Source organism: Phyllostomus discolor, chromosome 2 (genome assembly GCF_004126475.2).
Source record: "Phyllostomus discolor isolate MPI-MPIP mPhyDis1 chromosome 2, mPhyDis1.pri.v3, whole genome shotgun sequence".
NCBI lineage: Eukaryota > Metazoa > Chordata > Mammalia > Chiroptera > Phyllostomidae > Phyllostomus > Phyllostomus discolor.
This window is the reverse complement of record NC_040904.2, coordinates 53,304,189-53,329,870: the sequence shown is the minus strand read 5'-3', so window position 1 is coordinate 53,329,870 and position 25,682 is coordinate 53,304,189. Positions and strand designations below refer to the sequence as shown.

The 25,682-nt window shown below is 50.0% G+C and overlaps 2 protein-coding genes across 2 annotated transcripts in view; both read left to right on the top strand.

Annotated features, from left to right (window-relative positions):
• Positions 1 to 25,682, top strand: part of XXYLT1 (xyloside xylosyltransferase 1) — a 170,049-nt gene that overhangs the window by 2,822 nt on the left and 141,545 nt on the right. The window lies entirely within an intron of this gene.
• On the top strand, positions 12,271 to 13,713 carry LOC114490826 (39S ribosomal protein L47, mitochondrial-like). The gene has a single exon (XM_036017872.1). It carries the CDS (start codon positions 12,596 to 12,598, stop codon positions 13,016 to 13,018), a length of 423 nt encoding a protein of 140 aa, XP_035873765.1. The 5' UTR covers positions 12,271 to 12,595; the 3' UTR covers positions 13,019 to 13,713.

Genomic DNA, 25,682 nt, shown 5'->3' with positions numbered 1-25,682 from the left:
TGCCGTGATCAGGTAAGGATTTATCAGTTCCAGCAGAACATTGGCCCTATTAACTGGTGGTACTCTGCTTTCAGGTCTTGGCATAAATGTTATATTTGCTTGGTAAATCTTTCCTGAGCTGGCATCATACTCATAGCACCAAGGGCTTTTCTTATTTAACATTTATGACAGTTGTAATTATATAATTATTGAATGAATTATTTGTCTGCCTTTCTAGGCTACAAACTCCTTAAAGGCATGAATCCTGGTTTATCTTTTTTTTTTTTTTACCATAGGTCTTTTTTTTAAGATTTTATTTATTTATTTTTAGAGAGGGAAGGGAGGGAGATAGAGAGAAACATCAATGTGTGGTTGTTGGGGGTTATGGCCTGCAACCCAGGCATGTACCCTGGCTGGGAATCAAACCTGCGACACTTTGGTTCACAGCCCAAGCTCAATCCACTGAGCTATGCCAGCCAGGGCTTTGGTTTATCTTAAATGTTATATCCCCACCAGCAAACATCATGCCTTATATATGGGAGTACATTTTTACACTGACAATCATTTTTCAGTATTAACTAGGAAGAAGGAAACTGGAAATTCTCACCTTGGTTGCATCACAGCTGGAAGAGATCTTCAAGAACATATAGCATAGCCCTGGCTGGGTGGCTCAGTTGGTTGGAGCATTATGTCATACACCAAAAGGTAGAGGGTTCGATTCCCAGTCAGGTCATATACCTAGGTTGCTGGTTTGATCCCTGGTTGGGGCAGATGTGGGAGGCAGCTGGTCCATGTTTCACTCTTCCATCGATGTCTCTCTCTCTTTCTTCCTCTCTCACCTTCCCTCTCTCTCATCAATAAAAACATATCCTTGGATAAAAATAATAAAAAAGAGCATATAGCACCATAGGTGAGGAAACTTACCCAAGGCTAACTGGGGGTGAGGCGGGAGGTTACTGACCTGCATCCTGAGCCGTGTTTTTCCCTTTGTACTGTGTGTCCCCTTTAAGGAGCACTTCTTTCTTCTAAGTTCACTCCCAGAGAGAGTGGCCTTGAAGTGGGTGAGGACACCTTGGGAAGAGGAAGGCAGCTCCTTGCCCATGCAGCTGTCTAGAGACAGCCTGGGGCTCCCAGGTCCTCCCCGAGGCTGGGCTCTGAGTCTCCACCGTGTCTGCAAGAAGCAGCCGAGGGCCGCAATGAGCGGGCACAGAACTCGTGCTCACATGCTCAGGGCTCTCCTCAGCTATGTTCAGGTGATACCGACTCACCTTTTGCTGAAATGGCTGCAGACATAGATCAAGGAGCATCATTGGTGATCTTAGATTATACTGTGGTTAATTAAATAGCTAAAAAACCCATATTCACTTAACCAGGAAAAATGTTCCGACTGTTATTGAGTCTTTTAAAGTCTACACGTTTATAGTCTCCTAACAGTATGGAAGTGAATTTGTTCACCTATTTAATAAACATCCAAACCTGTTATGTTCTGGGTACCAGGTGAGGAGCTGCTTCTAGCCTATTCAGTGTGTCTATGGACTAACTACATAAAGTCACCTGGGGATAGTTACTTAAAAAAACAGAATCCTGAGCCCTGCCACTGCCTGTGGGTCAGAGTGTCCCGGGTGGGCCTGGGAATCTGAGTTTATATGCGGCTGTGGAGGCAGGCATGGGAGTCACTGCTAAAAGAATGCAGGAGCACCTGGTGCTCACTTAACGTCTGTCAGACTCAGCTCTGCGATTCTCTCCTGCGTACTCTTTCCTGGAAGCACAGTGCCTGGCACCCACTAGGCATTCAGGGAACATTTGACTGAATAGCTCTCTTTCATGCAAGCTCTCCTGGCTCTGCTGGCCCGGGAGAGGCTGCTACATTCACCTTTCTAAAATGCTGATATTATCACACCACTTCCACTCAAAACCTCCTGGCTCTTGACTAACAGTCATCCCACGTTATTCCAACATTCTAGATCTGTAGCAGCAGCTGGTTGTAGCTTCCTTGTCCAGCCTTTTCTCCTGAGCTGTAGGAAAAGCTTCTGAGCTCTCTGTCATCTCATTCTGTGAAGTAGAATCCTACACTTCTCAAATTTAGGTCAAGATTTTTCTCTTCCACAGCCATTCTTTGCTATTTATCAGGTTTGATAGAATATGCCATGAAAACCCCAAATAGTGGTGGTTTGAGCAAGGCTGAGCTTTATTTCTCATCTAAATGAAGTCCAGAGATAGGCATTCCTGGGTGCTCCACGAAGGTGCAGGGTCCTAGGGAGTGGCCCTTGTCTTCATGGTCCAGGGTTGCTACTAGGGATTTAGCCATCACACCTGTGATATAGCAGCAGGGTGGAGAACCAGAGCAGAGTGCCCAGTTAGAAAAAGGAGAGGTTTGCACTGGCCAGTGTGGCTCAGTTTATTGGGCATTGTCCCTTGAACCAGAAGGCTGCCAGTTTGATTCCCAGTCAGGGCACATGCCTGGGTTGCAGGTTTGGTGCCCTAGGGTGCATACGGAAGGGAAACAGTCAGTGTTTCTCACCCTCTCTCTCCCCCCATGCCCTTCTTTCTAAAATACATCTATATATATTTGAGAGGTTCAGTTAATCAGGAAGGAGGGGCAAGCAGATTTGGGGGCAGACATTCATCCAGCTCGGCCCCACTCTTCAGGAACCCATGCTGTACTTCCAAGCCCCAGAATGACCAAGCACCTGCTGCATGTGGGACTCTGAGTTCATGGCTGCAAGGGACATAGATGTGGCTCAGGCATAGCGAGTGCCGTCCAGGAGCCCATGTTGCTTAGCATCTCACTCAAGTATATCCTCTTCTGCTGCAGAACTCAGTGAGCTGGGCATGAGACGGCCTGGAGGGAGGGGGACAAGACTGAGTTTCAGCCCCAGTTGGCCAGTTGCTAGGTGGGTAATCCACTTGCCTCTCAGGGCCTCCAAGTCCTCATCTGGGAAATGAGGATGAAACACCTCCCTGCCCTGTGGCAGGGAGGATTAGGTGGCACCAGGCCGTAATGCATTAGCCCAGTGCTGCTGTGTTGGTCGTCGTGCGTCCAGTCCCACATGGTTCTACTCTGCTGACCTCTGGGGAAGTCAATGCCACGAGTGGGCCCCAGTGCCCTGGCACGACTCGGCACTGACAGGACGCGGCAGCCATCTCCTCCCTCCTGTTCAGGGTGGCCAGCCCCCTGCAGAGGCCCAGCAAGGCGCACTGAGCCACTCCGGGCACACCCTCGGAGGGGAACCGCAGTGCCGCTGTGCTGTGGTGTTTCTTTTGGGCTCTCGCTGTGTTACCACTCAGATGTTAACCTCTCAGAAAGGCCTTCCCCGAGCCCCTTTCCTGAAGCAGCCCCACCCCAACCCTCATCGTCTTTCTCATCACCTTGTTTGTGGCACATGTTCCTTTGTTCTTCCATTCATTCAGCGATGTTATCGATCTTACCCTGTGAACAGTGGGAACAGAACCAAATCCCTGCCTCATGCAGCCTATATTCTGAGGTCGTGGGGCATGTGTGGGAGGCAGACTTTAAATACATAACAGGTACATGTCGAGTGAGTCAGGTGTGGTAAGTTGTATAGAGAAAAGTCAAGCAGGATAAGGACACATGGAATGTATGAGGGGGACCCCTCAAAACTGGAATTATCTTCTCAAGGGTGGGTGCTTTGTAGTACAGGCTTTCCCCACAAGGTGAATGTTCTAGGAACCCTTCTGTATCAGTGCACCAGCTGGCGTTGTTGTGAGAGGCTGCATTAGGCTTCAGTGAAAATTTTTTGAAGATTCTTTCAGCGTGTTTGCCCGTTTTGTGATGGTGATTTACAAGTGCACCTGCCCACACTGCTCTGAGTGTTCAGCAGTTTTTGACAGAAAACAGCATGACCCTCGTGTTCCATCCTCCCTATTCACCCAATCTCACCCCGAGCAACTTCTTTTCGTTTCCTTGGATGGAAAGAGTCCCCAAAGGGAAACGTTTTCCCATTGTGGAAGAAGTGAATCAAAAATGTTAGAAACACCAAAGGCATCAAAATCGATGAGTTCAAAAACTGCTCTGAGCAGTGGGAAAAGTCTCGATAGGTGCATCGCACCACTTAAGGAGTTCTTGGAAGGGGACTGAAGTTTAAACATGTAAGAATAATACAGTTTTTAATAAATAGGTTTGGGGTTTTTCAGCCCCCCTCCCCCTGTGAATGTCAGGGTGGGGATTGTTGGCTGTTTGGTGCAGGTGGTCAGGGACGGCCCCTTCGATAAGGTGACAGTTGAGCAGGGACAGAAGGAAGTGAGATTGTGAGCTATTTGGACATCTAGGAGCAAGAGCTCCAGTCAGAGGGCCTTGGGGGGAGCGTTCTCCACAAGTTTGAGAAGATAACTATCCTCTTTGTTTGCAGTCACCTCTCCCTACTGGAATGTGATCTCCACGACGGCAGGGGTGCAACTCACCTGCTTCATTTATGGAGATAGACAGGAACCCCGTAGTTGCCACCCCTGTCTCTGGCCTGCATGGAAGGGACAGGAAGCAGGAGCCACCTAACCCTCATCGTCTGGGACACAGAACCAGACAGACTTCTGGAGGGACAGGCAGTTCTGGACAGCCACTGGCCTCCCTGCAGGGATGGGCAGGCCCTCTGCAGGTAATTGCAGAGGGGAGGTGAAGAGGAGGCCAGGTCACACATACCTCCCCCACTCACAATCAGATCAGCTTGTCCTCCCGCCTTAGGGGAGGCATTCGTGTGCACGGTAGGGAAGGAGAGATGGTCAGGGAGCACGGGCCCAGGGGTGCCAGCCTGGTGGAGCCCCCTCCACACAGAAGGCACACAGTGAGGCACTGGGAACAGAGGTGCTCCCTCTTTCTCTCGTCACCGTTACACTCACAGCACAGTTCCTGCCCCGTCCTGGGTTCTCTCTGTTTTATAGTTGACTGACTGATGGCTGTACTAATTAAGTCAAAGACATCATAAAAGAGTTCTTGGCGGTCTGCCCCTCATACATGGAACTTCAGCCTCCTTAGAGCAAGAGGCTGGGTGGCTCAATCTGCAGACGACCAGTTAGGAATGAGGAGGAAGCCATGTGCATTCTATGCTTACAGCGATGGTTGGATTCCCAGAGGAGTGTATGCTGAGGACTAGAGAGACAAGACAGAGGCTAAAGCTCTTTGTGCATGTTGGGAATTTCTGGAGGTTCTCTCACTGCAAGGGCAAAACTGAGCGTCTTTGACAAGGTGAGTATCTCGGCTCAGAGGTGGGGCTTGAAAGAAGCCTGAGTGTAAAGACCTGAAGCTGGCCGTCTCATTGGTGAGGCGAATAGCAAGTAGGTGGCCCTGACATGCAGATTCTTCAGCTTGTCACAGCAGCAGGCGCCTTGCACCAGAACGAAATGCATGTCCCTGCCGTGGCCCACCCCCACCCCTGCTCCCCTGGCCCTCACCACACTGCTGTCTGTGTCCATGGGCCATGCATACATGTTCTTTGTCTTATCCCTTCACCTTCTTTCATCCAGTTCCCCCTCCCACCTCCCCTCTGACAGCTGTCAGTCAGTTCCATATGTCCATGCCTCTGGTTCTCTCTCGTTCATCAGTTTATTTTGTTCACTAGATTCCACATGTAAGCGAGACCATGTGGTATTCATCTTTCTCTGACTGATTGATTCCACTTAGCACAATAATCTCCAGGTCCATCTATGCTGCTGCAGAGGGTAAGAGTTCCTTTCTTTTCCAGCCGTGTAGTACATACAGAATGAAACTTTTGAATAGGTTATGAGAGTCTGGGAAAGAGGTGACCCAAGAAATGCGTCCTGAAATGAGAGGCTCTTTGGAAAGACAGGCTGCCATTTCATACTATGGAATTTAGAGAACAGTGTTGTTTTGCCAAACACACTTAACTCTCAGTTATAGGTTTGTGAAACAACTGTAGTAATTTGTGTACCAGTGTGTCTTTCATGGGAGACTTTAGTCAAGGAACTGTAGAGAATAACTTTGTACAGTATTACTGTGTCTTATGCAGTAAACTCTGGAGAAGTTCACAGGTGTGTGTTGCATGATAAGGTGCAGCCAGTAAACGCAGGTCAGGGAGCACCCCACAGACGAAGTGCAACATGCCGACACGTGGTGGTCGGTCAGCGCTGCAGGGGCTTTGGTGCAGGACGGCGTGCTCTGGCTGCGGGCATCAGCAGCTCTTCATGATTTCCTCACCGTTCTCTGTTCCCATAGGCCATTTTTAAAAAGACAGATTAAATTACATTTGGTTTTACAATTAAAAAAATAATTCACATGCCATAAAATTTACTGCTTTAAAATATACAATTCACTGGTTTTTTAAAAAATATTTTTTTTAATTTTAGAGAGAGGGGAAAGGAGGAAGAATCGAACCAGTGACCTTTCACTTTGTAGGATGATGCGCAACCAAATTATCCACACTGGTCAGAGCCAATTCAGTAGCTTTTTTTTTTAAGACTTTTTAAATTTAGTTTTAGAGAGAGGGGAAGGGAGGGAGAAAGAGAGGGACAGAAACATCAATGTGTGGTTGCCTCTCGTGTGCCCCACACTGGGGAACCTGGCCTGCGACCCAGGCATGTGTCCTGACTGGGAATTGAACAAGCGACTCTTTGCTTCACAGGCCAGTGTTCAGTCCACTGAGCCACAGCAGCCAGGGCCCAATTCAGTAGTTTTTAATTTATTCAGTGTTGCTCAACTATGACCGCTAATTCCAGAACATTTCATCAATCCCCAAAGAAACTCCATACCCATCAACGGTCATTCCCCATTCTCCTTTCCCCCTTGGCCCTGGCAACCACGAATCTTCTTTCTCTCTCTATGAATTTGCCTGTTCTGTACACTTCATGTACATGGAGTCATCCACTAAGGTTCATGTCATAGCATGTGTCAGTACTTCATCCCTTTTAATGGTTGAGTATTTTCTTATATGGATATACCACATTTTACTCATTCATTAGTTGATGGACATTTAGGTTTCCACTTTTTGGCTATTACAGATAATTTGCTGTGAACATTCATTTACAAGTTTTTGTGTGGATATATGTTTTCAGTTGCTTGGGTGTATACCTAGGAGTGGGATGGCTAGGTCATATGGTAACTGTTTAACTTTTTCAGGAACTGCCAGCCTGTTTCCAGAAGTAGTTGTGGCATTTTCACTCCCACCAGCAGCATCTGAGGGCTCCAGTTTCCCCATGTCCTTGCCAGCAGTTGTCTGTCGTTTTGATTCTAGCCATTCCAGTGGGTGTGATGTAGCATCTCACTGTGGTTTGGATTTGCATTTCTCTAATGATGAATGATGAGATGAGTATACACTGCTGAGAGGGACAAGCAAATAAATGTATCTGATACTTTTCTTACATATCTACTAAGATGCATTTTACAAGAAAAACCAGTTACCTTGACTCTCCTCTCCCTACCCTGCAAGATGTAACATCACTGGAAACAGTTGCATTCTAAAGAACATGGTTTGGAAATCTCTGAAGTGTACTGTAATGTGCTGCCTAAAATTAATAAGGGAGCGTTACTACTATGAAGACCTGATTAGGAGAATAATAGTTACATTTTTCAGCACTTTAGACCTTATGAAAGTACTTTCACAGATGTCTTATCTGAGCATCTCTGACCCATGAAGGCATCCTCCCCTCATCCCCTAAGGCTGAGCGATCTGGTGTCTTCCTTGATTTCCCACACTAAACCGTGAGACCGGGCTGTGTGACTTGACTTGGGGAGTGGTGAGGGGTGGGCTGTAGCCTACCTCGCAGTCTGTACCATCGCCCTGCTCCGCTGCCCCCAGTAAGTACATTCAGCCTGAACAAGGACTGCTTGCTGCAAGGGCAGCTTCAGTGTGCCTCACAGAGCCTTGCAGAATCACCAAGCATTGGCACAAGGAGAAAACTCGGACCTTCTGTGTGTGGTCAGCCCTCCCAGTTAGCTGATAAACCCAGGTGGAGGGGACAGTGACTTGAGGGTCAGTGTTATCAGCAGCTTCCGGCCCCTTTTGGAAGGGTGGGTGAGAGCCAGCTCATCCTACCGCCACCCCCACTCCCCCAACAAGGAGAGGCAGGTATGGGCCTGTTTTTCACCCATCTCAGCCAGGCTTCACCTCCCTGTGTCTCCACAGATATCTCTGGCTGGGGAGGGAAGGCATCACACTGATCTCCAGGAAGTCAAACCTTTGCAAGGCCCTCGGGGTTGGTTTTCCAGCTGCCCCATGCCTGAGATGGTTTGGGGAGTCAGTATTGGGGGAACAGTATTCCTTGGAAGAAAACCACATGGTGTGCCCTGCTTGGGAGTGCACACTAGAGGGAGTTCCAGAGCTGGATCAGCCTGCGGAACTCCCAGCCAGGAGGAGGAGCTGTAGCAGTGCAGTTCACAGTGGACTGCCAGCTTTCCCTGCGGGTCACCAACAGGGTAGTGAGTAGTGTTCCCCTGCTCCAGGGATAGGTCGGCAGGTGGCCCGATGAGCTGTGTGTGGTGTTCCTCGCGGCCACTGGAGGGCGTTGCTGTACCGCGAATGCCTGGCTGCAGCTCGTGCCTGCAGCCACCCGCGCTGTTTCTGCCACTATGCAGGCCAGAGGTGCGCGCATAACTGTTTTTGCACTTTCCCCACTGGCGTCCCCCACAGTTCCCCCTGTGTTTTAGAAAGGAAGAATGAAAGGAAAGTGACTCTGCGTGGTGATTGTGGGCCGTCATTTCCTTCCTGCATGGTGGAAACCTGCTTTGATGAGGCCCTTTGAAAACGGGTGGATGAAAAAGAAGCTGGGATGGTTGGATCATGGATGGAGAGGCCTTCAGCCCTTCCCTGCAGTTCGGCAGAGGAAAGAGTGTGGATGGGTGCGGGGTGTGACTGCTCACAGGAGCCTCCTTGCCTCTCCTCCTCCCAGCCTATGATCCCAGCCCAGCATGGCCCACTAGCTCCACAGCTTCTGCCCGCGCATCCTTTCCACTCCAGCTGGGGTCTCCATCACACCTAGCATGTGCCTTCCGGTTGCAGGGAGGCTGGCTTCCTCTTAAAAAGGGGAAATGGGTCTCTTGCAGCTCTGTGCAGGTGGAGCCCCTCTCACCCACCACAAGCTCGCGGGAGCATCAGGGTTTGTGGTCCAGGTGCCCCGGCACTTGGTGGGAAGTTGCGTGGGCAGCCTGAATCGCCGAGAGGCAGGCATGGGGAGGAGCGCATCGACCCGCATGCTGGTCCTGTCAGGGAGAGTGAGTGTGTCTGAGTTGCCTGACTGTGTGGAGTCTCCATCCTCACCTGTCAGGTGCACTTGCATTCCCACTCAGGGTCATGTGCAGTGGTGAATGGGAGCTTCCCCAGGCTGTCTGTGGCGAACAAGTTAGGCTGCTTGCCGAGAAGAGGAGCCGCGCTGAGGATGGAGGGGCTGGGAACGAGGACCCTGATCCCAGGACAGCAGCAGGCTCTCAGAATACCTGGCAGGCCAAGAAGTACGGGGGAATGACTCTCCTTCCCTTCCTTACACCTTTCCCTGCCCAGGGTTCTTGCCTTTGGCCTCCCAGCCACTCACACTGACCTGGGGGTTGCGAAGGACTGGTCAGGATGATGGGCAACATCACCCTGCAACCCTCTGCCTCAGGCCACAGAGCTCTGACTTGGGGGCTCTGGCTCCGAGAGGCAACTCTGTGCACCCAGCCCTGTTTGAGGTGGTGCCTGTTCTGAGCAGTGAGCTAGGCCCTGCCACCTGGCACAAAGCCTGCTGGTAACTTAATGTCTTTTAAATTAAAGCCATTTGTTTTATGTATTGGGGTAATTACAGTTAGGCAGCCCCATTAAGTGATCATCCTGCGGGTCCACAGGTTGTTCCAGAGGCTGGCCTCTGTTGCCCTGCTCCGGTCCAGCCTGGAAGCACACTTGCTCTTCCCCCCTTGCTGCAGCCCACTGCCCTTCCTGCCACCAGCAGAGTCGGTCCCATGCCTGCCAAGGAGAGTCCCTGGGGCAGGAGTGCATGGCTTGGAGCCCATGACTTGGGCTCAAATGCAGTCTGGGACATTTGGGAACAGCGTGGCCTTGGTGGTGACCCGTCTGAGCTTCTATGCCCTCACACAGGACCTTAGAGGGTGTCTGTGAGATAGAAGTGAGGCAGCCCCGAGGTTCTGGCACGCGGCAGGTGGCTAAGTGGTGGCTGCCACTAATTGCTCCTGAGTCGGTATGTTGGAAGGAGGGACCCTTTTCTCACCACTTCAGAAGGCACAATGCCTGTTGGTTCAATGGAGCAAGCTCACAAAACAGTGTTCTGCTGAGGTTTTATTTTGGGACATCTTAGCCTGTTTGGGCTGCTATAACAAAATTCCACCAATTGGGTGGCTGACAGGTAGTAGAAACTTACTCCTCACAGTTCTGGAGGTTGGAAGTCCAAGACCAGGATGCCAGAATGATCGGTTCTGCCAAAGTCCCTTTCCCAGGTTTCAGGCTGCCAGCTTCTCGTTGTGTCCTTGTTAGCTGGGAGGGGCCGGGGAGCATTCGGAGCCTCTTTCATAAGAGCACTAATCCCACGTAGGCTTCGTCCTCATGACCCAAGCACTTCCAAATACCTTCATGTTGGGCATTAGAGTTTCAACATGAATTTTTTTAGGGGGGACACAAACATTCAGATGACAGCACAGGGTGTCCTCATGTTTTTTCGAGCCTTCATCAGTTTCCCAAACTATGGTGTTCTCTCCTTCTCTGGCATGATCCCCCTCCCCCTCTCCCTTAGCAACACACTGTCTGCCCCTCTCTGAAAGCTCCAGACACTGTGGCCTCATTTCGTGCTCAGCTGTGTCCATGCTTTCTCTCCTGCTAGAAGGAAGAGGCCATGATCTTCATCTCTTCCTTCTCCGCCTTGCCTACTGCACGCCTGGCTCTGGGCGGAGGCTCAGCAAAGGCTAAGTTGGTTTGGCATGTGTTCTGAGCAGGTGCTGCTGTTTCTGTAGGGTAGTGAAGTTGGAGTCTGCTTTGTAGTCTGTGTGTATGTTACAGAACAGACCCGGGGTTGGGGGTGGGGGTACAATATACTATTACCAAAAGGATCCCCCCTTTTTTCTCTAAGGGTTCCTCCCCTGTACTAGGTTTGCTTTGCCCACTGCCAGAGGTAAGACATCTCTCAATGCCAGAGATTGGTGAAAAGGAAAGGAATTATTTATTTAAAAGCTATACAGACTTAGAGTAATGACTTAATGTCTTCATTAAAATACTGAAGTCCTTTAGAATACCCACAGATGCACACAGTTCTTCTTCTCCCCTTTGCCCTAGTCTGGGGTACCATGTCTCAGGAAAAGAAGTAGAAGTCCATGATTCAGGCCCCTGGCACCATCAGCTGTGTCGCTGCCATGATCTCCAGTTAATCCGTAGTCATGTGGCACCTTCTCATGACCCACCAGCAAGAGTCCTTCCATCCCTTTTCTTCCAGGCAAAGTCCTGCTTTCTAAGCTGTGTGGCAAAAAGGAACAAACCAAAGCCTCATGGTGATTCCCAGCTCCTCCAAAGCCACGTGTTCTTGCCCCTTCACGTGGCCTGGGTTTAAATCCCAGCACCTGTCTTCCTCTGCAGTCCCATTTCCGATTCCTGCCACAATTGGCCACAGCCACCAGCATTCTGGGCAGGTGTGGCCCTGTGGTGTGAAGCCAATTATATCTCCAAGCTCTTTTGGACCCCATTACAAATCCCTATTTGGGGGCCCCCTCTTGGCTGCACCCTGTTACACGTAGGCAACATCGATGGTCCTGCTGTATATTCTGGGGGATGGATTCTTCTCTGTGAATGTTTTCTAGAAGTTCCAATGCTAAAAGGTTCTAGAAGGTTCCAATGCAAACTTGTTGAGCGTGCACGTGTGGGTGGCTACAGCCAGTGCTGTGAACTAGAGCCCATATCCGCGTGGCTTCTAAGTACGCTGGGGCGGGCCAAGAAACTGACAGTCGGTGCTAACCACAAAAAAAATCTGAGTAGGTGTGTTTTCTGCTCCCGCCTGCGTGCTGCTGCCTCCATTTTTTTTTTTTTTTTTTTCCTGGAGCCGACTGAAGCGCTAGATTTCAAGCTGCCTCGAATACAGACGTGCCAATAGCAGCGTTGTGGGGCAAAAGAATGGAGTCGTTGCTCTAGCAGCGTGGAGCAGTGCGGTGTGGCACAGGGCGGCGGCTAAAGCCCCGATTTTTGCCTGCGGCGCCGGAAAAACTGCGCTCTGGTCCGTTCTTTTTCATATTACCATTCAACAGTCCCAAAGCTGCTGAATTTAGTTTAAAGCATTGCTCTTGTTTTTTTAGAGAGCCGGTTCCCCGTGGTAGAGGATACTTAGAAATTTTAAAGAAATTCATTAGATGCGAAAAAATGGCTGCAGCCAGTTTAGGTATTTTTTGCAGAAAAGCATCAGCCGTCCTAAAGACTTCCAGGTCGTTAATAAGTTCTCAGGCCCCGGCGGGCACAAGGTTTTCTCTTAATTTGTTGCCTAAGAATACACCAAATGTCACACCTTTGCACCACTGTAGAATACTTCATACCACGTTGTCAAGGAAAGGACTAGAAGAATTTTTTGATGACCCAAAGAACTGGGGGGAAGAAAAAGTAAAGTCTGGAGATGCATGGACCTGTCAGCAATTAAGGAACAAAAGTAATGAAGGTTTGCATAAACTTTGGTATGTCCTGCTGAAAGAAATATGCTTCTAACCCTTCAGCAGGAGGCCAAACAGCAGATATTACCAATGCCAAGTCCGGAGCGGTTAGAAAAGGTAGTAGAATCCATGGATGCATTGGATAAAGTTGTACAAGAACGAGAAGATGCCCTAAGACTTCTTCAGACTGGTCAAGAAAAAGCTAGACCTGGTGCTTGGAGAAAAGACATCTTTGGAAGAATCATCTGGCACAAGTTCAAGCAGTGGCCTATACCTTGGCACCTAAATAAGAGATACAACAGGAAACGATTCTTTGCAATGCCTTATGTGGAGCGTTTTGAGAGACTGAGACGTGAGAAACAAGCCTGTATCCAAGCAAGGAAAAAACATTTAGAGAAAAAGAAAGCGGAACAACTTAAGGAAAAGTTTCCACATCTTGCTGAAGCCTGGAAGTCAAGTCTTGTCTAAGATGTCTGAACTCTTAATTTGCCATTTTGTTTTTCTTAGATAACAATCCATGTTAAGTGATTTATAAAGAAAATGTGGTTTTAGTCAAACAGCTGTGTTCAGTGTTAATATGGCATGCTAATTCTGGAAGTGGTCATGTTTTTAAAACTCAGGTATAAAATTCAGATTAAGTTTTCATTGTACAAATTATGACATCTAAGCAGACTTCACTATCACATATCTTTGAGTGGGAAAGTAATGTCAACATATATAGCAAAGGCAATTTGGTTACATTTTAACTACTATTATTCACAGGATATAAAGGTGTGGATACTGCTGTTAATAAACAATGAGTGCTTTCACTGGAAATACTGATAAATACAGTTAGTACTTAAAGTAGCAAGTCAATACAACAGTCCAAACATGTACTTCTGAAATGGTTAATAATTTTTATTTAAATTTGCAAGCCTAAGGTAAAGAGAGCATAGGCAATAAATTTTATTTATCAATAAAAAGCAGTTCTACCAATCCACTGATAATATACTAAGCAGAGTTTGAAAGCCTTTGACTGAAAGCAAAATATTTAGAGAAAATAGACATTTATACAAAATTATAAAATGCTTATAATAAGAATAAGTACATTTCAAGGACAGCACAACCTAATTTTACTTTATACAGCCAGTTAAAGTCTTAAAAATTCTTAAGTGGAAATTGAATGTAAAAATATATTAACATTCTACAAAAAAAAAAGAAATTCATTAATAAGTAAAAGCACCTTTTTGGAAATTCCTCCTGCTGCAAGTGCGGTGATTCTTGTAAAATGCCCTGTAACTAGTTGCCATTTTTAAGGCCAATTAAAGGGAAAATCTTTGCTCTTTTCTCCCAAGCCTGGGCCGCTTGGTGCAAGCTTGTGGGAGGGAGCAAGGTCCAAACTTATAGTTTTAAAGAGGGTTGCGAGAAGAAGCACCCAGGAAGTGAATATTTATTTCCCGGGAGGAAGAAATGTTTTTTATCTTCAGAGCTTGGCAGATGCCAGAGCCTACATATAAACCTACAGCTAATGCTTAAATTCTGGGAAGCGATTTTTGGAGTTTGATGGAAATGGAAACTCTTATAGCCTATTGGCTTCCCTCATGCAGGCAACCAGAGAGAAAATTTAAGGATTGAAAGTCGCCAAGACAAGCAGCTTTTGGCCAAAACGGATTACCTGACTGCTTTTTTCAAGGCAAACGCCTTGCTCTCACTTGAGAGTTAGATTTTTTATATTTACACTTATATGGGCCGTTGCGAAAGAGAGAAGTGACCTAGAAAAAATAAATCTATTTCCCTGAAAATGCAGCAACACCCTGCACCGTACCCGGAAAGCGTCTGGGGTTGCCGGGGCTATTACCAGCCTGAAAAAACGCATGAGATTCACTCCCTGGGTTGGTGTGCCATCCATAGCCATGGCTCCTAGCCTCTGAGCCCCATGTTGGGCGCTAGCTGAGGGGGATACCGGCCAGCAGTTTCCATCTCTGCTGTGGATGCTCATCGAAACACGAGAAAAACATACACAGAGGCAACCAGGTCCTGTGGGGAAATAGGGACAGAAGGGCCACTCTCTCTAGTGGAAAGCACCCTGTTTCCATTCCCAAGCAGATTTTTATTGAGAATCCAGATGTAGTTTGTGGATTTATAGTCTGGCAGAAAAGATCAGAAGTAGGTGACTTACAAAGGTGCAGACAGAACCCCCGCTGTGATTCTGGGCAGAGATTGGAGTTTTAACATTTGAAAGGAGTAACAGGGCTCAAAGGGCAGTTTTGGTTTCCTGTCTATGCCTTCAAATTCTAATCTAATAACATCCTCCAGCAAACAGATCTCACAGGATCTTGCATATTCTGTGTCCCAGGCCTGATTACCCCGGGGGTCCTCTGACTCTGGTCTGGGCTACACCACCCCTGTTATTTCTGCAGGCTTGAGTCAACAGAGACAAAGGCAGCCAGGAGACTTGGATTTTTTACATCTCAGAACAAGGACTCAGGCTTTGACAAAGCCCAGGGGGCAGGGATTGATGTCCATCACCCCTACGTTTCCACAGCCCCTGGTCTCTTTCCTTAGGGCATTCCCACGTGATCACATGTGTCTTCAGTTCATTCTCTTTCTTAGAGAATTGTTACCCGTCATTGACTGCTGATCATGCAAAAGGGAAGCCAGGCATTAGAACAGGCAGCGTTCATGCCAGGGAAATAAGTTTTGTCTCCTTAGTGGCTCCTGGTCCGGAGGTCTTTCACTCAGCCTAAGTCACGGAGGGTTACAGCTTCCTGAGACCAGGCAGGGCGGTCCCCAATGCCTGTTTATAGTAAACTGAGCACTTTTCATGTTTTGTTTACCTCTTCTTAGTTTGGTTTGTTTTTTTGATCTGACTGCACTCAGCAATTATTCATAATCTTTTTGGGAATTCAGCAGAGAATAAGCTGTAAATGGTTCTAAAAAGTCAGGCTACTGGAGAGACCCACTTACCTGCAGAGCATGCTCAGAGGCCTCCTGCCCACCTGTCCCATGGAGTGGGGTTTCGGGCCTGCCCTCTGTCGCTCACACCCCACCTCGTGCTGGGAGGGGCCCTGCTCCTGTCCGATCATCATGGTGGTCCAGAATACGAGGTTTGTGAGACTCACCCAAATGGTCAGGCTCCCTGAGTCCTGGGCAGTGTGTTGGGGTGGGGGGAAGGAATACACGGCAGGGGATCCCAGCTGTACCTGGGGCTGGCTGTGGGAGTCAGGGAGCTTTGGGGGTGTGCATCCATTGTAAATTGGTAGGATGGGACCCTCCCAAGCCCGCTGAGGAGACAACCGAGGCAGCTGGGGCAACTGACTGGCCTTGTCTTGTGGCTCTGAGCAGAAGATGTGGGGGTGGGGGGCATCTGGCGGAGTGAGCGCACGGCTCCCTGGCTGGTGGGCGGGCAGTGGTCCAACCTGGCCTGAACAGTCAGGACTCCAGAGCAGGCAGGGGGGCCACAGGGCCTGTGCCGGCCCAGCCATCCCAGGGCGGCTGCTCTCGCGTGGCTCTACCCCACTGAACTGCCCGGTGCTGTGGGGCCCCCAAGCTACTTCGTGCCTCTGGGACTTCGCTCAGGCACATCCGCACCTGGAGCACCCAGCCCTCCCTCCTTTACCTGGTTAACTCTTTTCGCCGCCCTTCAAGGTTAAGGTCTGGTGGATGCCAGTTACATGGGGGGCCATCCCTGCCCACCACTCCCTGGTTTGCTGTTCTCTGAGCTACACTGAAATTGGCCCCTCTGCCGGCTCCTGGAGGGCAGAGCTGTGCTTTATTTCCTGCTGTGTCTCCAGGACATAGTGTGGCGCAGGGTCTGCCCCAGAGTAAGACCCAGCACAAGCTTGTGGAACTGGGGGATGTGTTGGGCAGCTCAAGTGGGTGGTGAATGTACATGTAAGCCGGAGGCAGTGTCCTGGGCCTGTGCTCCTTGCAGACATTCGGTGAGTGTGCCCTCACCCGTGTAGGATATGGATGGCCAACCCTCGGAGTCCATGGCCATCCGTAGAGGCCTCTTGATCTAAGGAAGGCTTCCTTGCACGTTTTAATGCAGGGTTTCCAACAGGAAGTTGTTTAATCTGAGATGAGCTGGTAAGATCCAGGTGTGTTTTGGATAATTCTTTCTGGGTTTCGGAGCACGCCCCTTTGTGTTGCTGTGGAGAGATACCGCTGCTGCTCTGGGGCAGGTAGGAGGGGCTCGGCTTGTGTTTCTATCTTAGGGGCTTCACTCATCTCTCTCCCAATTTATGTAGATAGGGAAGTTGGCCCCATTTTTCACTTGGCCTGTCCTGAGCCCCCCGCTGGTCAGCAGTGCCTGGGGCTGCTATTCAGCCTTTTTTTTTCCAGTGAGCAGCCCCCCGGGCCCACAGGGACTCACTCAGCTGACGTACAATGCACAGGGTTTTGCCCAGGTGTTGTGTTCCTGGGTTCTGGGGCTCTCCCTGACCTTGGCTTTCATTGGCAAGGCCCCTCCGTGTCTCTCAGCCTGTTTCTTATCTGCAAGATCTGTATGGACACTCCGGCCCTGAGCTATAGTCCATGGCCTGGAAGACTGGGTTACTGGCCTGTGGAACTGAGCACAGGAAGTTGCAATGGACATATCCTTTTCAGACCCTTCCTGAATGGGAACGCAGGAGATTTGGGGCAGCCGGGGTGGGGGGGCATGGGGATCTTGAAGCCATTAGTCCCAGGAATGGCTCTGACTGAGTCCTCCCTGCTGACTTGCCTCTCCTCCCCATCTGGGAGACGTCAATGCATTTCTCATCCTCTGCCCCAAGCCAGGCTGTGCCTCAGGAGGAGGGGGCAAGGAGCGGAGCGCCACCCAGGCTCTCTCAGGTATTTGCTGTCATCATCAGCAATACAACAGTTGCCACCATGAAGGATTCTAGATTCTACTTCATTCCCTCTGTAGTGCTCAGAGCTGGTCGTCCGATGAGGAGGGAGGTGTTCCCCCCAAGGAAGAGGTTGTGCAGGTGAGGATCCAGAGCCCACAGGGTGTTTGGTGGCTTGCTCAGAGTCGTACAGTTGCCAGCTGAGCCACGATCAGAACCTGGTCTTTCTGACTCGTAAGCACTGCACCGTAATGCCTGTTATGTCTGTTTGCTTTGGTGGTCCGTTACAGTCCCCCCACAGGGGATGCTCTGTGAGAGCCAGCCTCCCCCTGGCAGGGCTCCCACCGTGTCCCTGGGCCTGCTGCTCACTGAGGCTGCACACACGTGCTCCTTCTGTGAGCACTTTCAGGGCCTGCTGAGTGGTGTGAGAAGGGCAGGGGAGCCTCAGAGCGCACACGGGGCAGAGCCCTCGTTCCTCCTCCAGGTTCTGCCTTTAGGACCAGCTGGCCGCCTCTGTTTAGCATGTGGGAGCTTAGGGGACCGAGCTGTTCGGAGCCCCACCGCCCTCGTTTGGCAACACGTTACCGGCGTTCGGAGCTGGAGGAAGTCGGAACAGCCACATAGGCCTGTCCCTTCATGTAGCCAGGGAGGGCACCGGGGCCCAGAAAGGCCAAGCACCTTGTTCCAGGCCACACAGCTGGTCAGTGGACAAGGGCCTGGATCAGGTCTGCTGCCCCCGAGGTCTCCCTGCCTGCTGTCCCTTTGGTGTGTTTCTGAAGCCAGTTGGGGGCTATGCTGGTCTTTGTGTGCTGTTTGCCTTCTGTTTTGTTCCTAGCCTGACACATTTTCCTCACCCACCTGTGGCTGCCCTGCCTTTGCCTCTGTTTTGTGTACATTGAATGGCTTTGCTTCACGCCCCACTGAGCAGCTGCTCCAGAATAAAGCTGAGTGGGCCTCCTCAGGTGCAGGCCCCCAGGCCTTCCGAAAGGCACCTGCTGCCCCTTTGTCTGGCCCTGCTCGGCCCCCTGGAGGCCCAGCCCATGTATGTGATGGGGGTGGTCCTGTTCCTGGGTCTGCACGCCATCAACCCTAGTCCCGCTGTGTCTGTTACATGGATCTCTGGGTGCCGGGGCCTGGACTCCCGCTACACAAGCCGACCTGCGCCACACACAGTAGGTGCCCCGGACGACTCTTCTGCTGATTTACTGTCCAAACTCACCTTTGAGTGCAGCTCACACACCCGCCTAGAGAGTCCACAGTCTCTGAAGATCTGCTGCATTCATCCGTCTTTCTGATGCCTCTGTTATCCCCACTCTGTCTGCAGTTTTGGGGAAGCTGCCAGAGGGGAGGCCTCGAGGGTTTGGTCCATGTCTCATCCCTCTCCTGGGACAGCCTAGCCTACGGGTGGGCCCACGTTTCTTGACCGAAGTGGTGCTGGCTGCAGACCCCAGCTGACTTCCTCGTCCTCCCACAAGGCCAGGAGTTGGTGTTTGTCTTCTCTGGACTCCTTTCCCATCTGCAGAAGGGGCACACTAGCAGCACCCACCTCAAAACCTTGTTGTGGATGAAAGTAAATGAGTTAATGTGTCCAAAGGACCTGTTTGTGTCTGTTGTGGACCTAGGACCATCCAGCTCTGCATCCTATCCTCCAGGGGCCTTCCCTGTCTGAGTCCACCCCTGGAATAGCCCATCCTGCTGGTCTGCACCTGCTCATCCTGTGTCACAGGTCAGATCCTGTGTAGGTGCCACACCTGAGTTGGCTGCATGGATGCTCAGGTTCGTCATACAAAATAAAAGAGCAAGTCTGGCACAGAGACGCCCTGGTTCACAGACTTTATCGTATTCTGTGGATGTGCCCAGTGAGAGTGAGGTGGTGGCTGAGCCCAGAGGGGTCAGTTAGGCAGCAAGACGCCCCATGTCCCCAGTCTGCTCACAGTGGAAAAAGAGCGTGTTCCTGCTCGAGAAGGCTGCTGGGGAGGAGGCAGTGAGCTGGGAGTAAGTACCCAAGAGGGAAGTGGACCTGTGCTCTGTGGTTGGCAGGGCGAGGTGCTTGTCATTTCAGGAGCTGACTGCTTATTTTAAAAGACCAGTTTAACCTGTGGCTGGTGTAGGGTAGGACTTTGGTCCTGGGTTCTGGGGATGGGCCACTGGCAACTGATGAGGCTTGGTCAGTCACTGCTGACATCTGAGTCATGGCCAGAGTCTCGGGACCCTGATCACTCACATAGGGCCCGGCTGTGCCTTTGGCTTCCTCAGCCAGGAGGGGCTAGTGGATAGAGCATGTGGGGCACCCGTGGGGGGCGTGGCTCAGGGGCTTGGGGCGGCCTGCGTCCTAAAACAGAGGGTGCTCCCTGCGGACAGCTGACAGAGGGCCCCTGGGAGACCTACCTGACCACATCGTTTCTTTCATGTGTTCCAGTTAAAACTCAGTCCATCTGGTGACTCCCTTCTCAGCGAAGAGTGGAAAGCTCTGCAGTTCATCGAGTTCGTGGGCAGGGTTTGCAGGGGACGGAAGGCACTATGTGGTTGGTTCCGTTCGCTGGTCTCAGATGCCCCAGCAGCTTTTGCTTTGATCAGAAGCAGGAGCAATGGAAGTTATTTACTGAGAGGACTCGCTCAGAGAATTGCAAGACAGAGCAAATGTGAAATGAAAACATTTTTCTTTACTTCAGGTGAAAAGTCTGTCTCAGGTAGCTGGCAGCAGGAGACGAACTATGACCTTGCTGTTCAGCTGCCTGGTTCCGGATCTGTGGACCTGGAGCCCTTTGCTGTGACAGCATCTGGAGTCGACTCATGCGGACCTTCAGGGCACTCAGTATCGCCTGGAAATGTGAGGGGGACTTCTCTTTCCCCCTGAGACTACTCAGCTCTGAGGAGTCGGAGCCCCGGGGTTTGAAGTAGGTGTGAGGAAGCGGGAGGAGAGAGTGCTTAGAGAAAAGTGGGCGGTCGGGAGCCAGGACGGGGCCCTGCTGGGAGCCCATCGTGACCTGTTTCTGCAGCGAGTATGAAACTCCGAATCCAAGGAAATGTAGTAGCTTTCCCACATTCCCCGTGAGCCTCGTCCACTGGCAGCGTACTTCAGGTGTGGTCAGGGCATTCGGCTCTCTGCTCATTTCACCTGACATGGGGTCCTTACGTTGCTGCATCTCCTAAACATTCTCCTGTCTTTGTCTTTGTCTCACTGACTGTGCTCACTGACTGTGTGAGCTGTGGTGTAACTCATTGTTGTGTTTCTTCTGTAAACTGTTCTGTGAGTTTCTGAGGTGTCACACTGTAAATAAGACCACAGAGAGCATCTGTGTGTGTGTGGATTTTTCTTCTCTTGAGTGGTCCCCAGGACCCCTGCTCAACTCTTCACCAGGTGCACTTGGCAGTCCTGAACGGCCCCGTGAACACAAGTGAACACGTGAAAACCAGGGCCCAGGGACCAGGCTTCCCAGGGCTTGCTGTCTCTGCCTCCTGTTCCTCTGTGAAGAGTTTTGCCAGCTAATTCACACTGTGTAGCCCTGCTTTTTCTCCTCTTCTGTAGCATTTTATTTTTAAAATGTTAATGTTTTTAGTATTTTATTTTATTTCCTAATATATTTTATTGATTATGCTATTACAGTTGTCCCATTTCCCCCCTTCACTCCCCTCCACCCTGTACACCCCCTCCCACCCACATTCCCCCTCCTTTAGTTCATGTCCATGTGTCATACTTATGAGTTCTTTAGCTTCTACATTTCCCATACTATTCTTGCCCTCCCCCTATCTATTTTCAACCTACAATCTATGCTACTTATTCTCTGTACCTTTTCCCCCTCTCTCCTCCTCCCATTCCCCTGTTGCTAACCCTCCATGTGATCTCCAGTTCAGTGGTTCTGTTCCTGTTCTAATTGTTTGCTTAGTTTCTTTTGGTTTTGCTTTAGGTGTGGTTGTTAATAATTGTGAGTTTGCTGTCCTTTTACTGTACATGGTTTTTCTTTATCTTCTTTTCTTAGATAAGTCCCTTTAACATTTCATAAAATAAGGGCTTGGTGATGATGAACTCCTTTAACTTGACCTTATCTGAGAAGCACTTTGTCTGCCCTTCCATTCTAAATGAGAGCTTTGCTGGATAGAGCAATCTAGGATGTAGGTCCTTGTCTTTCATGACTTGGAATATTTCTCTCCAGCCCCATCTTGCCTGTAAGGTCTGTTTTGAGAAATCAGCTGACAGTCTGATGGGAACTCCTTTGTAGGTGACTGTCCCTTTAGCTCTTGCTGCTTCTAGGATTCTCTCCTTCGTTTTTACCTTGGCTAATGTAATTATGATGTGCCTTGGTGTGTTTCTTCTTGGGTCCAACTTCTTTGGGGCTCTCTGAGCTTCCTGGATTTCTTGGAAGACTATTTCCTTTGCCAGATTGGGGAAGTTCTCCTTTATTATTTGTTCAAATACATGCTCAATCTGTTGCTTTTCCTTTTCCCCTTCTGGTACCCCTATAATTTGGATGTTGGAACATTTAAAGATGTCCTGGATGTTCTTAAGCTTCTCCTCATTTTTTTGTATTCTTATTTCTTCATACTTTCCTGCTTGGTTGATTCTATCTTCCTTCTGGTCCACTGTATTGTTTTGAGACCCAGTTTCCTTCCCTTCACTATTGGCTCTCCTCCATGTATCTTCCTTCATTTCTTTTATGGTAACCTGCATCTTTTCATCTAATTTGCGCCCAAAATCAACCAATTCCACGAGCTTTCTGATCAGAAAGTGTTTTGAACTGTGCATCTGTGTTTTGAACTGTGCATCTGATAGATTGGCTATTTCTTGGTCGCTCAAAAGGATGAGTCCTGGGGGATTGATCTGTTCTTCTGTTGGAAACATATCTCTCTCTGTCTCTCCTTTTTTTTTCTTTTTTTTTTCCTGGTCTGGTCGCTCTTGTTATGGGGGGCGGAGCCTTAGGTGTTCACCAGGGCTGGGCACCCCAGTCGCTAAATTGTGACATTATATGTGGGGGCGGGGGTGGGAGCGGAGATGGAAGGGAACAATGGCGGTAGTTCCGTTCTCCTGGGATCTCAGTCCCTCTCTGGGATCCTGGGCTGTGAGCTCTGCCCTGGTCCACAATCGCCACCTCACTGGGTCCTCCAGCCACAGCTTGCGTACTCAGGGACTACCGCTGCGTTCTTGCATGCCCCGGATGGCTTACGTGCCGAGTTCATGCCAAGTTTTCCCTGACCTCCGCGCGCCGCCGACCCGCACCCGCCCGGCTCATCCTCTCAGCCCCTCCTACCAGTCTGGATGTATGGGTCTACTTCAACTTCTTGGCTGTCCGACTTCCATTCAGATAAATCCTCTGTCAGTTCTGGGTGTTATTCTGGCTCTAAATTGTTGTTCTAATCTTGGTTGTGCGTGGAGGTATGGTGCGTCCACCTATTCCTCCATCTTGCCGGAAGTCTCCTATTTTTTAAAGATTTTATTTATTTACTTTTAGAGAGAGGGGAAGGGAGGGAGAAAGAGAGGGAGAGAAATACCAGTTTGTGGTTGTGTCTTGTACATCCCCAAATGGGGACCTGGCCCGCAACCCAGGCGTGTGCCCTGACTGGGAATCAAACTGATGACCCTTTGGTTTGCAGTCTGGTGCTCAATCCACTGAGCCACACCAGCCAGGGCTAGTGTTTTATTTTTTATACATTAAATTATGAAACATCGAGATATAGAAAAATTCAGAAAAGATGTAATGGACACTTATTTTCCTATTATATAGGTTAAACAGGAGGTAACATTTTGCTGTATTTGCTTAGATACTTTTTAAAAAGAAATGAAATGTTATAGATATAGCTGAAGTCCGCCGGTGATTCTTCCTTGTCTTACCTTCTCCAGAGGTGTTCTCGGTCACACGTGAGGGGGTGGTGTGCTTTATGGAATTCGTGTTTTTATACTTTTACCACATATGTGTGTGTCCATAAGAAATATAGATAACATATAGACACTATATATAAATATGTATATTTCATTTTTTTTACATTTTATTATTTTTTATTATTCTCATTTATTTATTTTTCTTAAAGGACGGAGAGGGAGGGATGGAGGGAGAGAGAGAGAGATGCAAGAGAGAAAGGATTGGTTGCCTCCTGTACGTGCCCTAAGCGGGGATTGAACCTGCAACGTAGGCATGTGCCCGGACTGGAGACCTTTTTGGTGTACAGGATGATGCTCCAACCAACCGAGCCACCCGAGCCAGGGTGCTTTTTACACTTTCCTTTTGGTGTTTCTTCACTGGACATTATGGTTGTGAGGGTTTTACAGACCAGTGCGCATAGGTTTTGTTTGGTCACTGTAACTGATGTGTAGGATTCCATCAAGGGTAGACCCCAGTCTGTGTGTTTTCCCTCTGAGGAGTGTCAGTGTTTTGTCATCACAAACACTGCTGCGTTTAACACGCAGGTGCACCTATGTGCACACACACGGGCTCGGGTCTCTCCAGGTTGCACACCTGCAAGAGCATTTCTGGCCTGGGGGTCTGTATTTTTCTGAGGTCTTGCTGAGCTTTTGTCTAGGCCGGTGGTCTCTCTCTTACCCTGCATTCTCTCTAGCATTGGTATAGACCCCCTTTTCTTGCCGTGGGTCCTGCCACCTTCGTGTCAGGAGGCGGTGCCCTGAGGACAGGATAGAAAGGAAACTGAGGGCAAGCTTGAGCATTCCTTAGTCCACTACCCTCTCCCCGTTGTGCAGATGCAGACCAGACTAACTGGCATTTTCAGAATCTCTATAGACGAGGGCAGAGAGGAGGCGCCTCCAGCTGGAGGTGGGGAAGCCTTCTCCCAAGTCTTGCCTTGCCGCAGGGTGGGCTGGGAAGGCCTGGCCCTGGCTCTGACTCTCCCAGGGACGTGCTGTGTGATGTGGGCAGAGCCCTGTTCCCCTCTTACTGGGCCTCGGCTTTCCTGTCTGAAACATGGGGGTTGAATCAGTTACCTTGATGGCCTCTTGGTTCTACAAGTGCAGCTCACCCACTCTTTACTTTTTTCAATTAGCAGAGTGGCCTCACTTTTCTATCCATGGCTGCTAGACTGAGCCTTGAGCAGCTGGCAGGTCGGAGTGGGGCATCGGGCAGCAATGGCCTGGCACTCTCCCAGGGTCTGGCTGTCGCCTCCCTGTGGCATGAAACCATCTCCTCAGTGAAATGGTCTGTGCTTTTCTATGGCTCAAGGGAAGGGCCTCCGATCCTGGGGCCTCAGGCCAAAGCAGTTCAGTGCTGGCAGAGGGGAAGCCACGGGCTGCTGCTGGCCCTCGGGGGGCGCTCAGGAGAGCCATCTCGAAGGAGCACTGCTTTCTTCGCAGTGAGCATGTTCAAGGCCCATGTAACCCCATCCAGTATTGCTGCTGTGTGACACCCTCGCTGAGCCAGTGTTCACCGTGCTCAGTGGGTGCCAGCATGGTCCCAGGGCATTGATACACACTGTCTGTGTCACCGAACACAAGAGACAGAGCAGCTCAAAAATCTCTGCCCTTATGGTGCTCCCTTTCTGGCAGGAAGAGGCTTAAATGAGCTGATACAATTTGTCTGCTTTGCTGCCTGGGACACAGTGAAGTGGGGGCTCGAATAGGGTCAGGTTTCATTTCATCTCTGTGTTGTTCCATGATGAGCAAACAAGTAAATTGTACGGTGTCCTAGGAGGTGAGTAAATCATACGGTATGTTAACATGATAAGAGGCATCTGGAGTTCGGGGCGGTTGCGATTTTTTGTTGGATGGGCGGGCACACCATTATTGAGGTTTGAAAGAGCTGGTGCAGCAGCTGCTGAGAGACTATCTGGGTGGTGGGAATAGCAAGAGGGAGGCTGGGGCGGGAGGTGCTTAGTGTGTTTGAGGAGCAGCAACCAGGCCAGGGTAGCAGAGGAAGAGGCCGGGAGAGCGAGGTGGGCAAGGGTGGCAGACCTAGTAGGGGGGGCCAGGTCTCGGCCCAGTCCCAGGGAGGACTCGGGCTCTAATGGAGTGAGAGGGGCAGCTCTTGGTTTTGAGTGAGGAGGGCCACTGGCCGCTATGTGGAAGACAGGATGAAAGGGAGACCTGTTGGAGGGCATCGTCCTGGCCCAGGGGGAGAGGATGGTGGCTTCGGAGATGGAAGAAGTAGGGGGATTCTGGATCCATCCAGGAGAAGGGGAAGAACAAGGTTTTCTACACAATAGTTTATTTAGACATGGACTTGGGGCCTCAGGGGACAGAGCTGGGCTGGTAGGGGACCCACTCAGGGGCTCTGCCCCCCAGGAGGGAATAAAACAGGAGGAAGGTGGAGTGGGGGCCATCCCTAGTGGCTGAGAGGTTATTTGCATTCTGGAATCAGAGAGGCCTGGGCTCAAATCTGGGCCTC

What these genes read in the sequence shown, in the direction of transcription:
- LOC114490826 (XM_036017872.1), top strand. Translation starts at nt 12,596, where the DNA reads ATGCTTCTAACCCTTCAGCAGGAGGCCAAACAGCAGATATTACCAATG.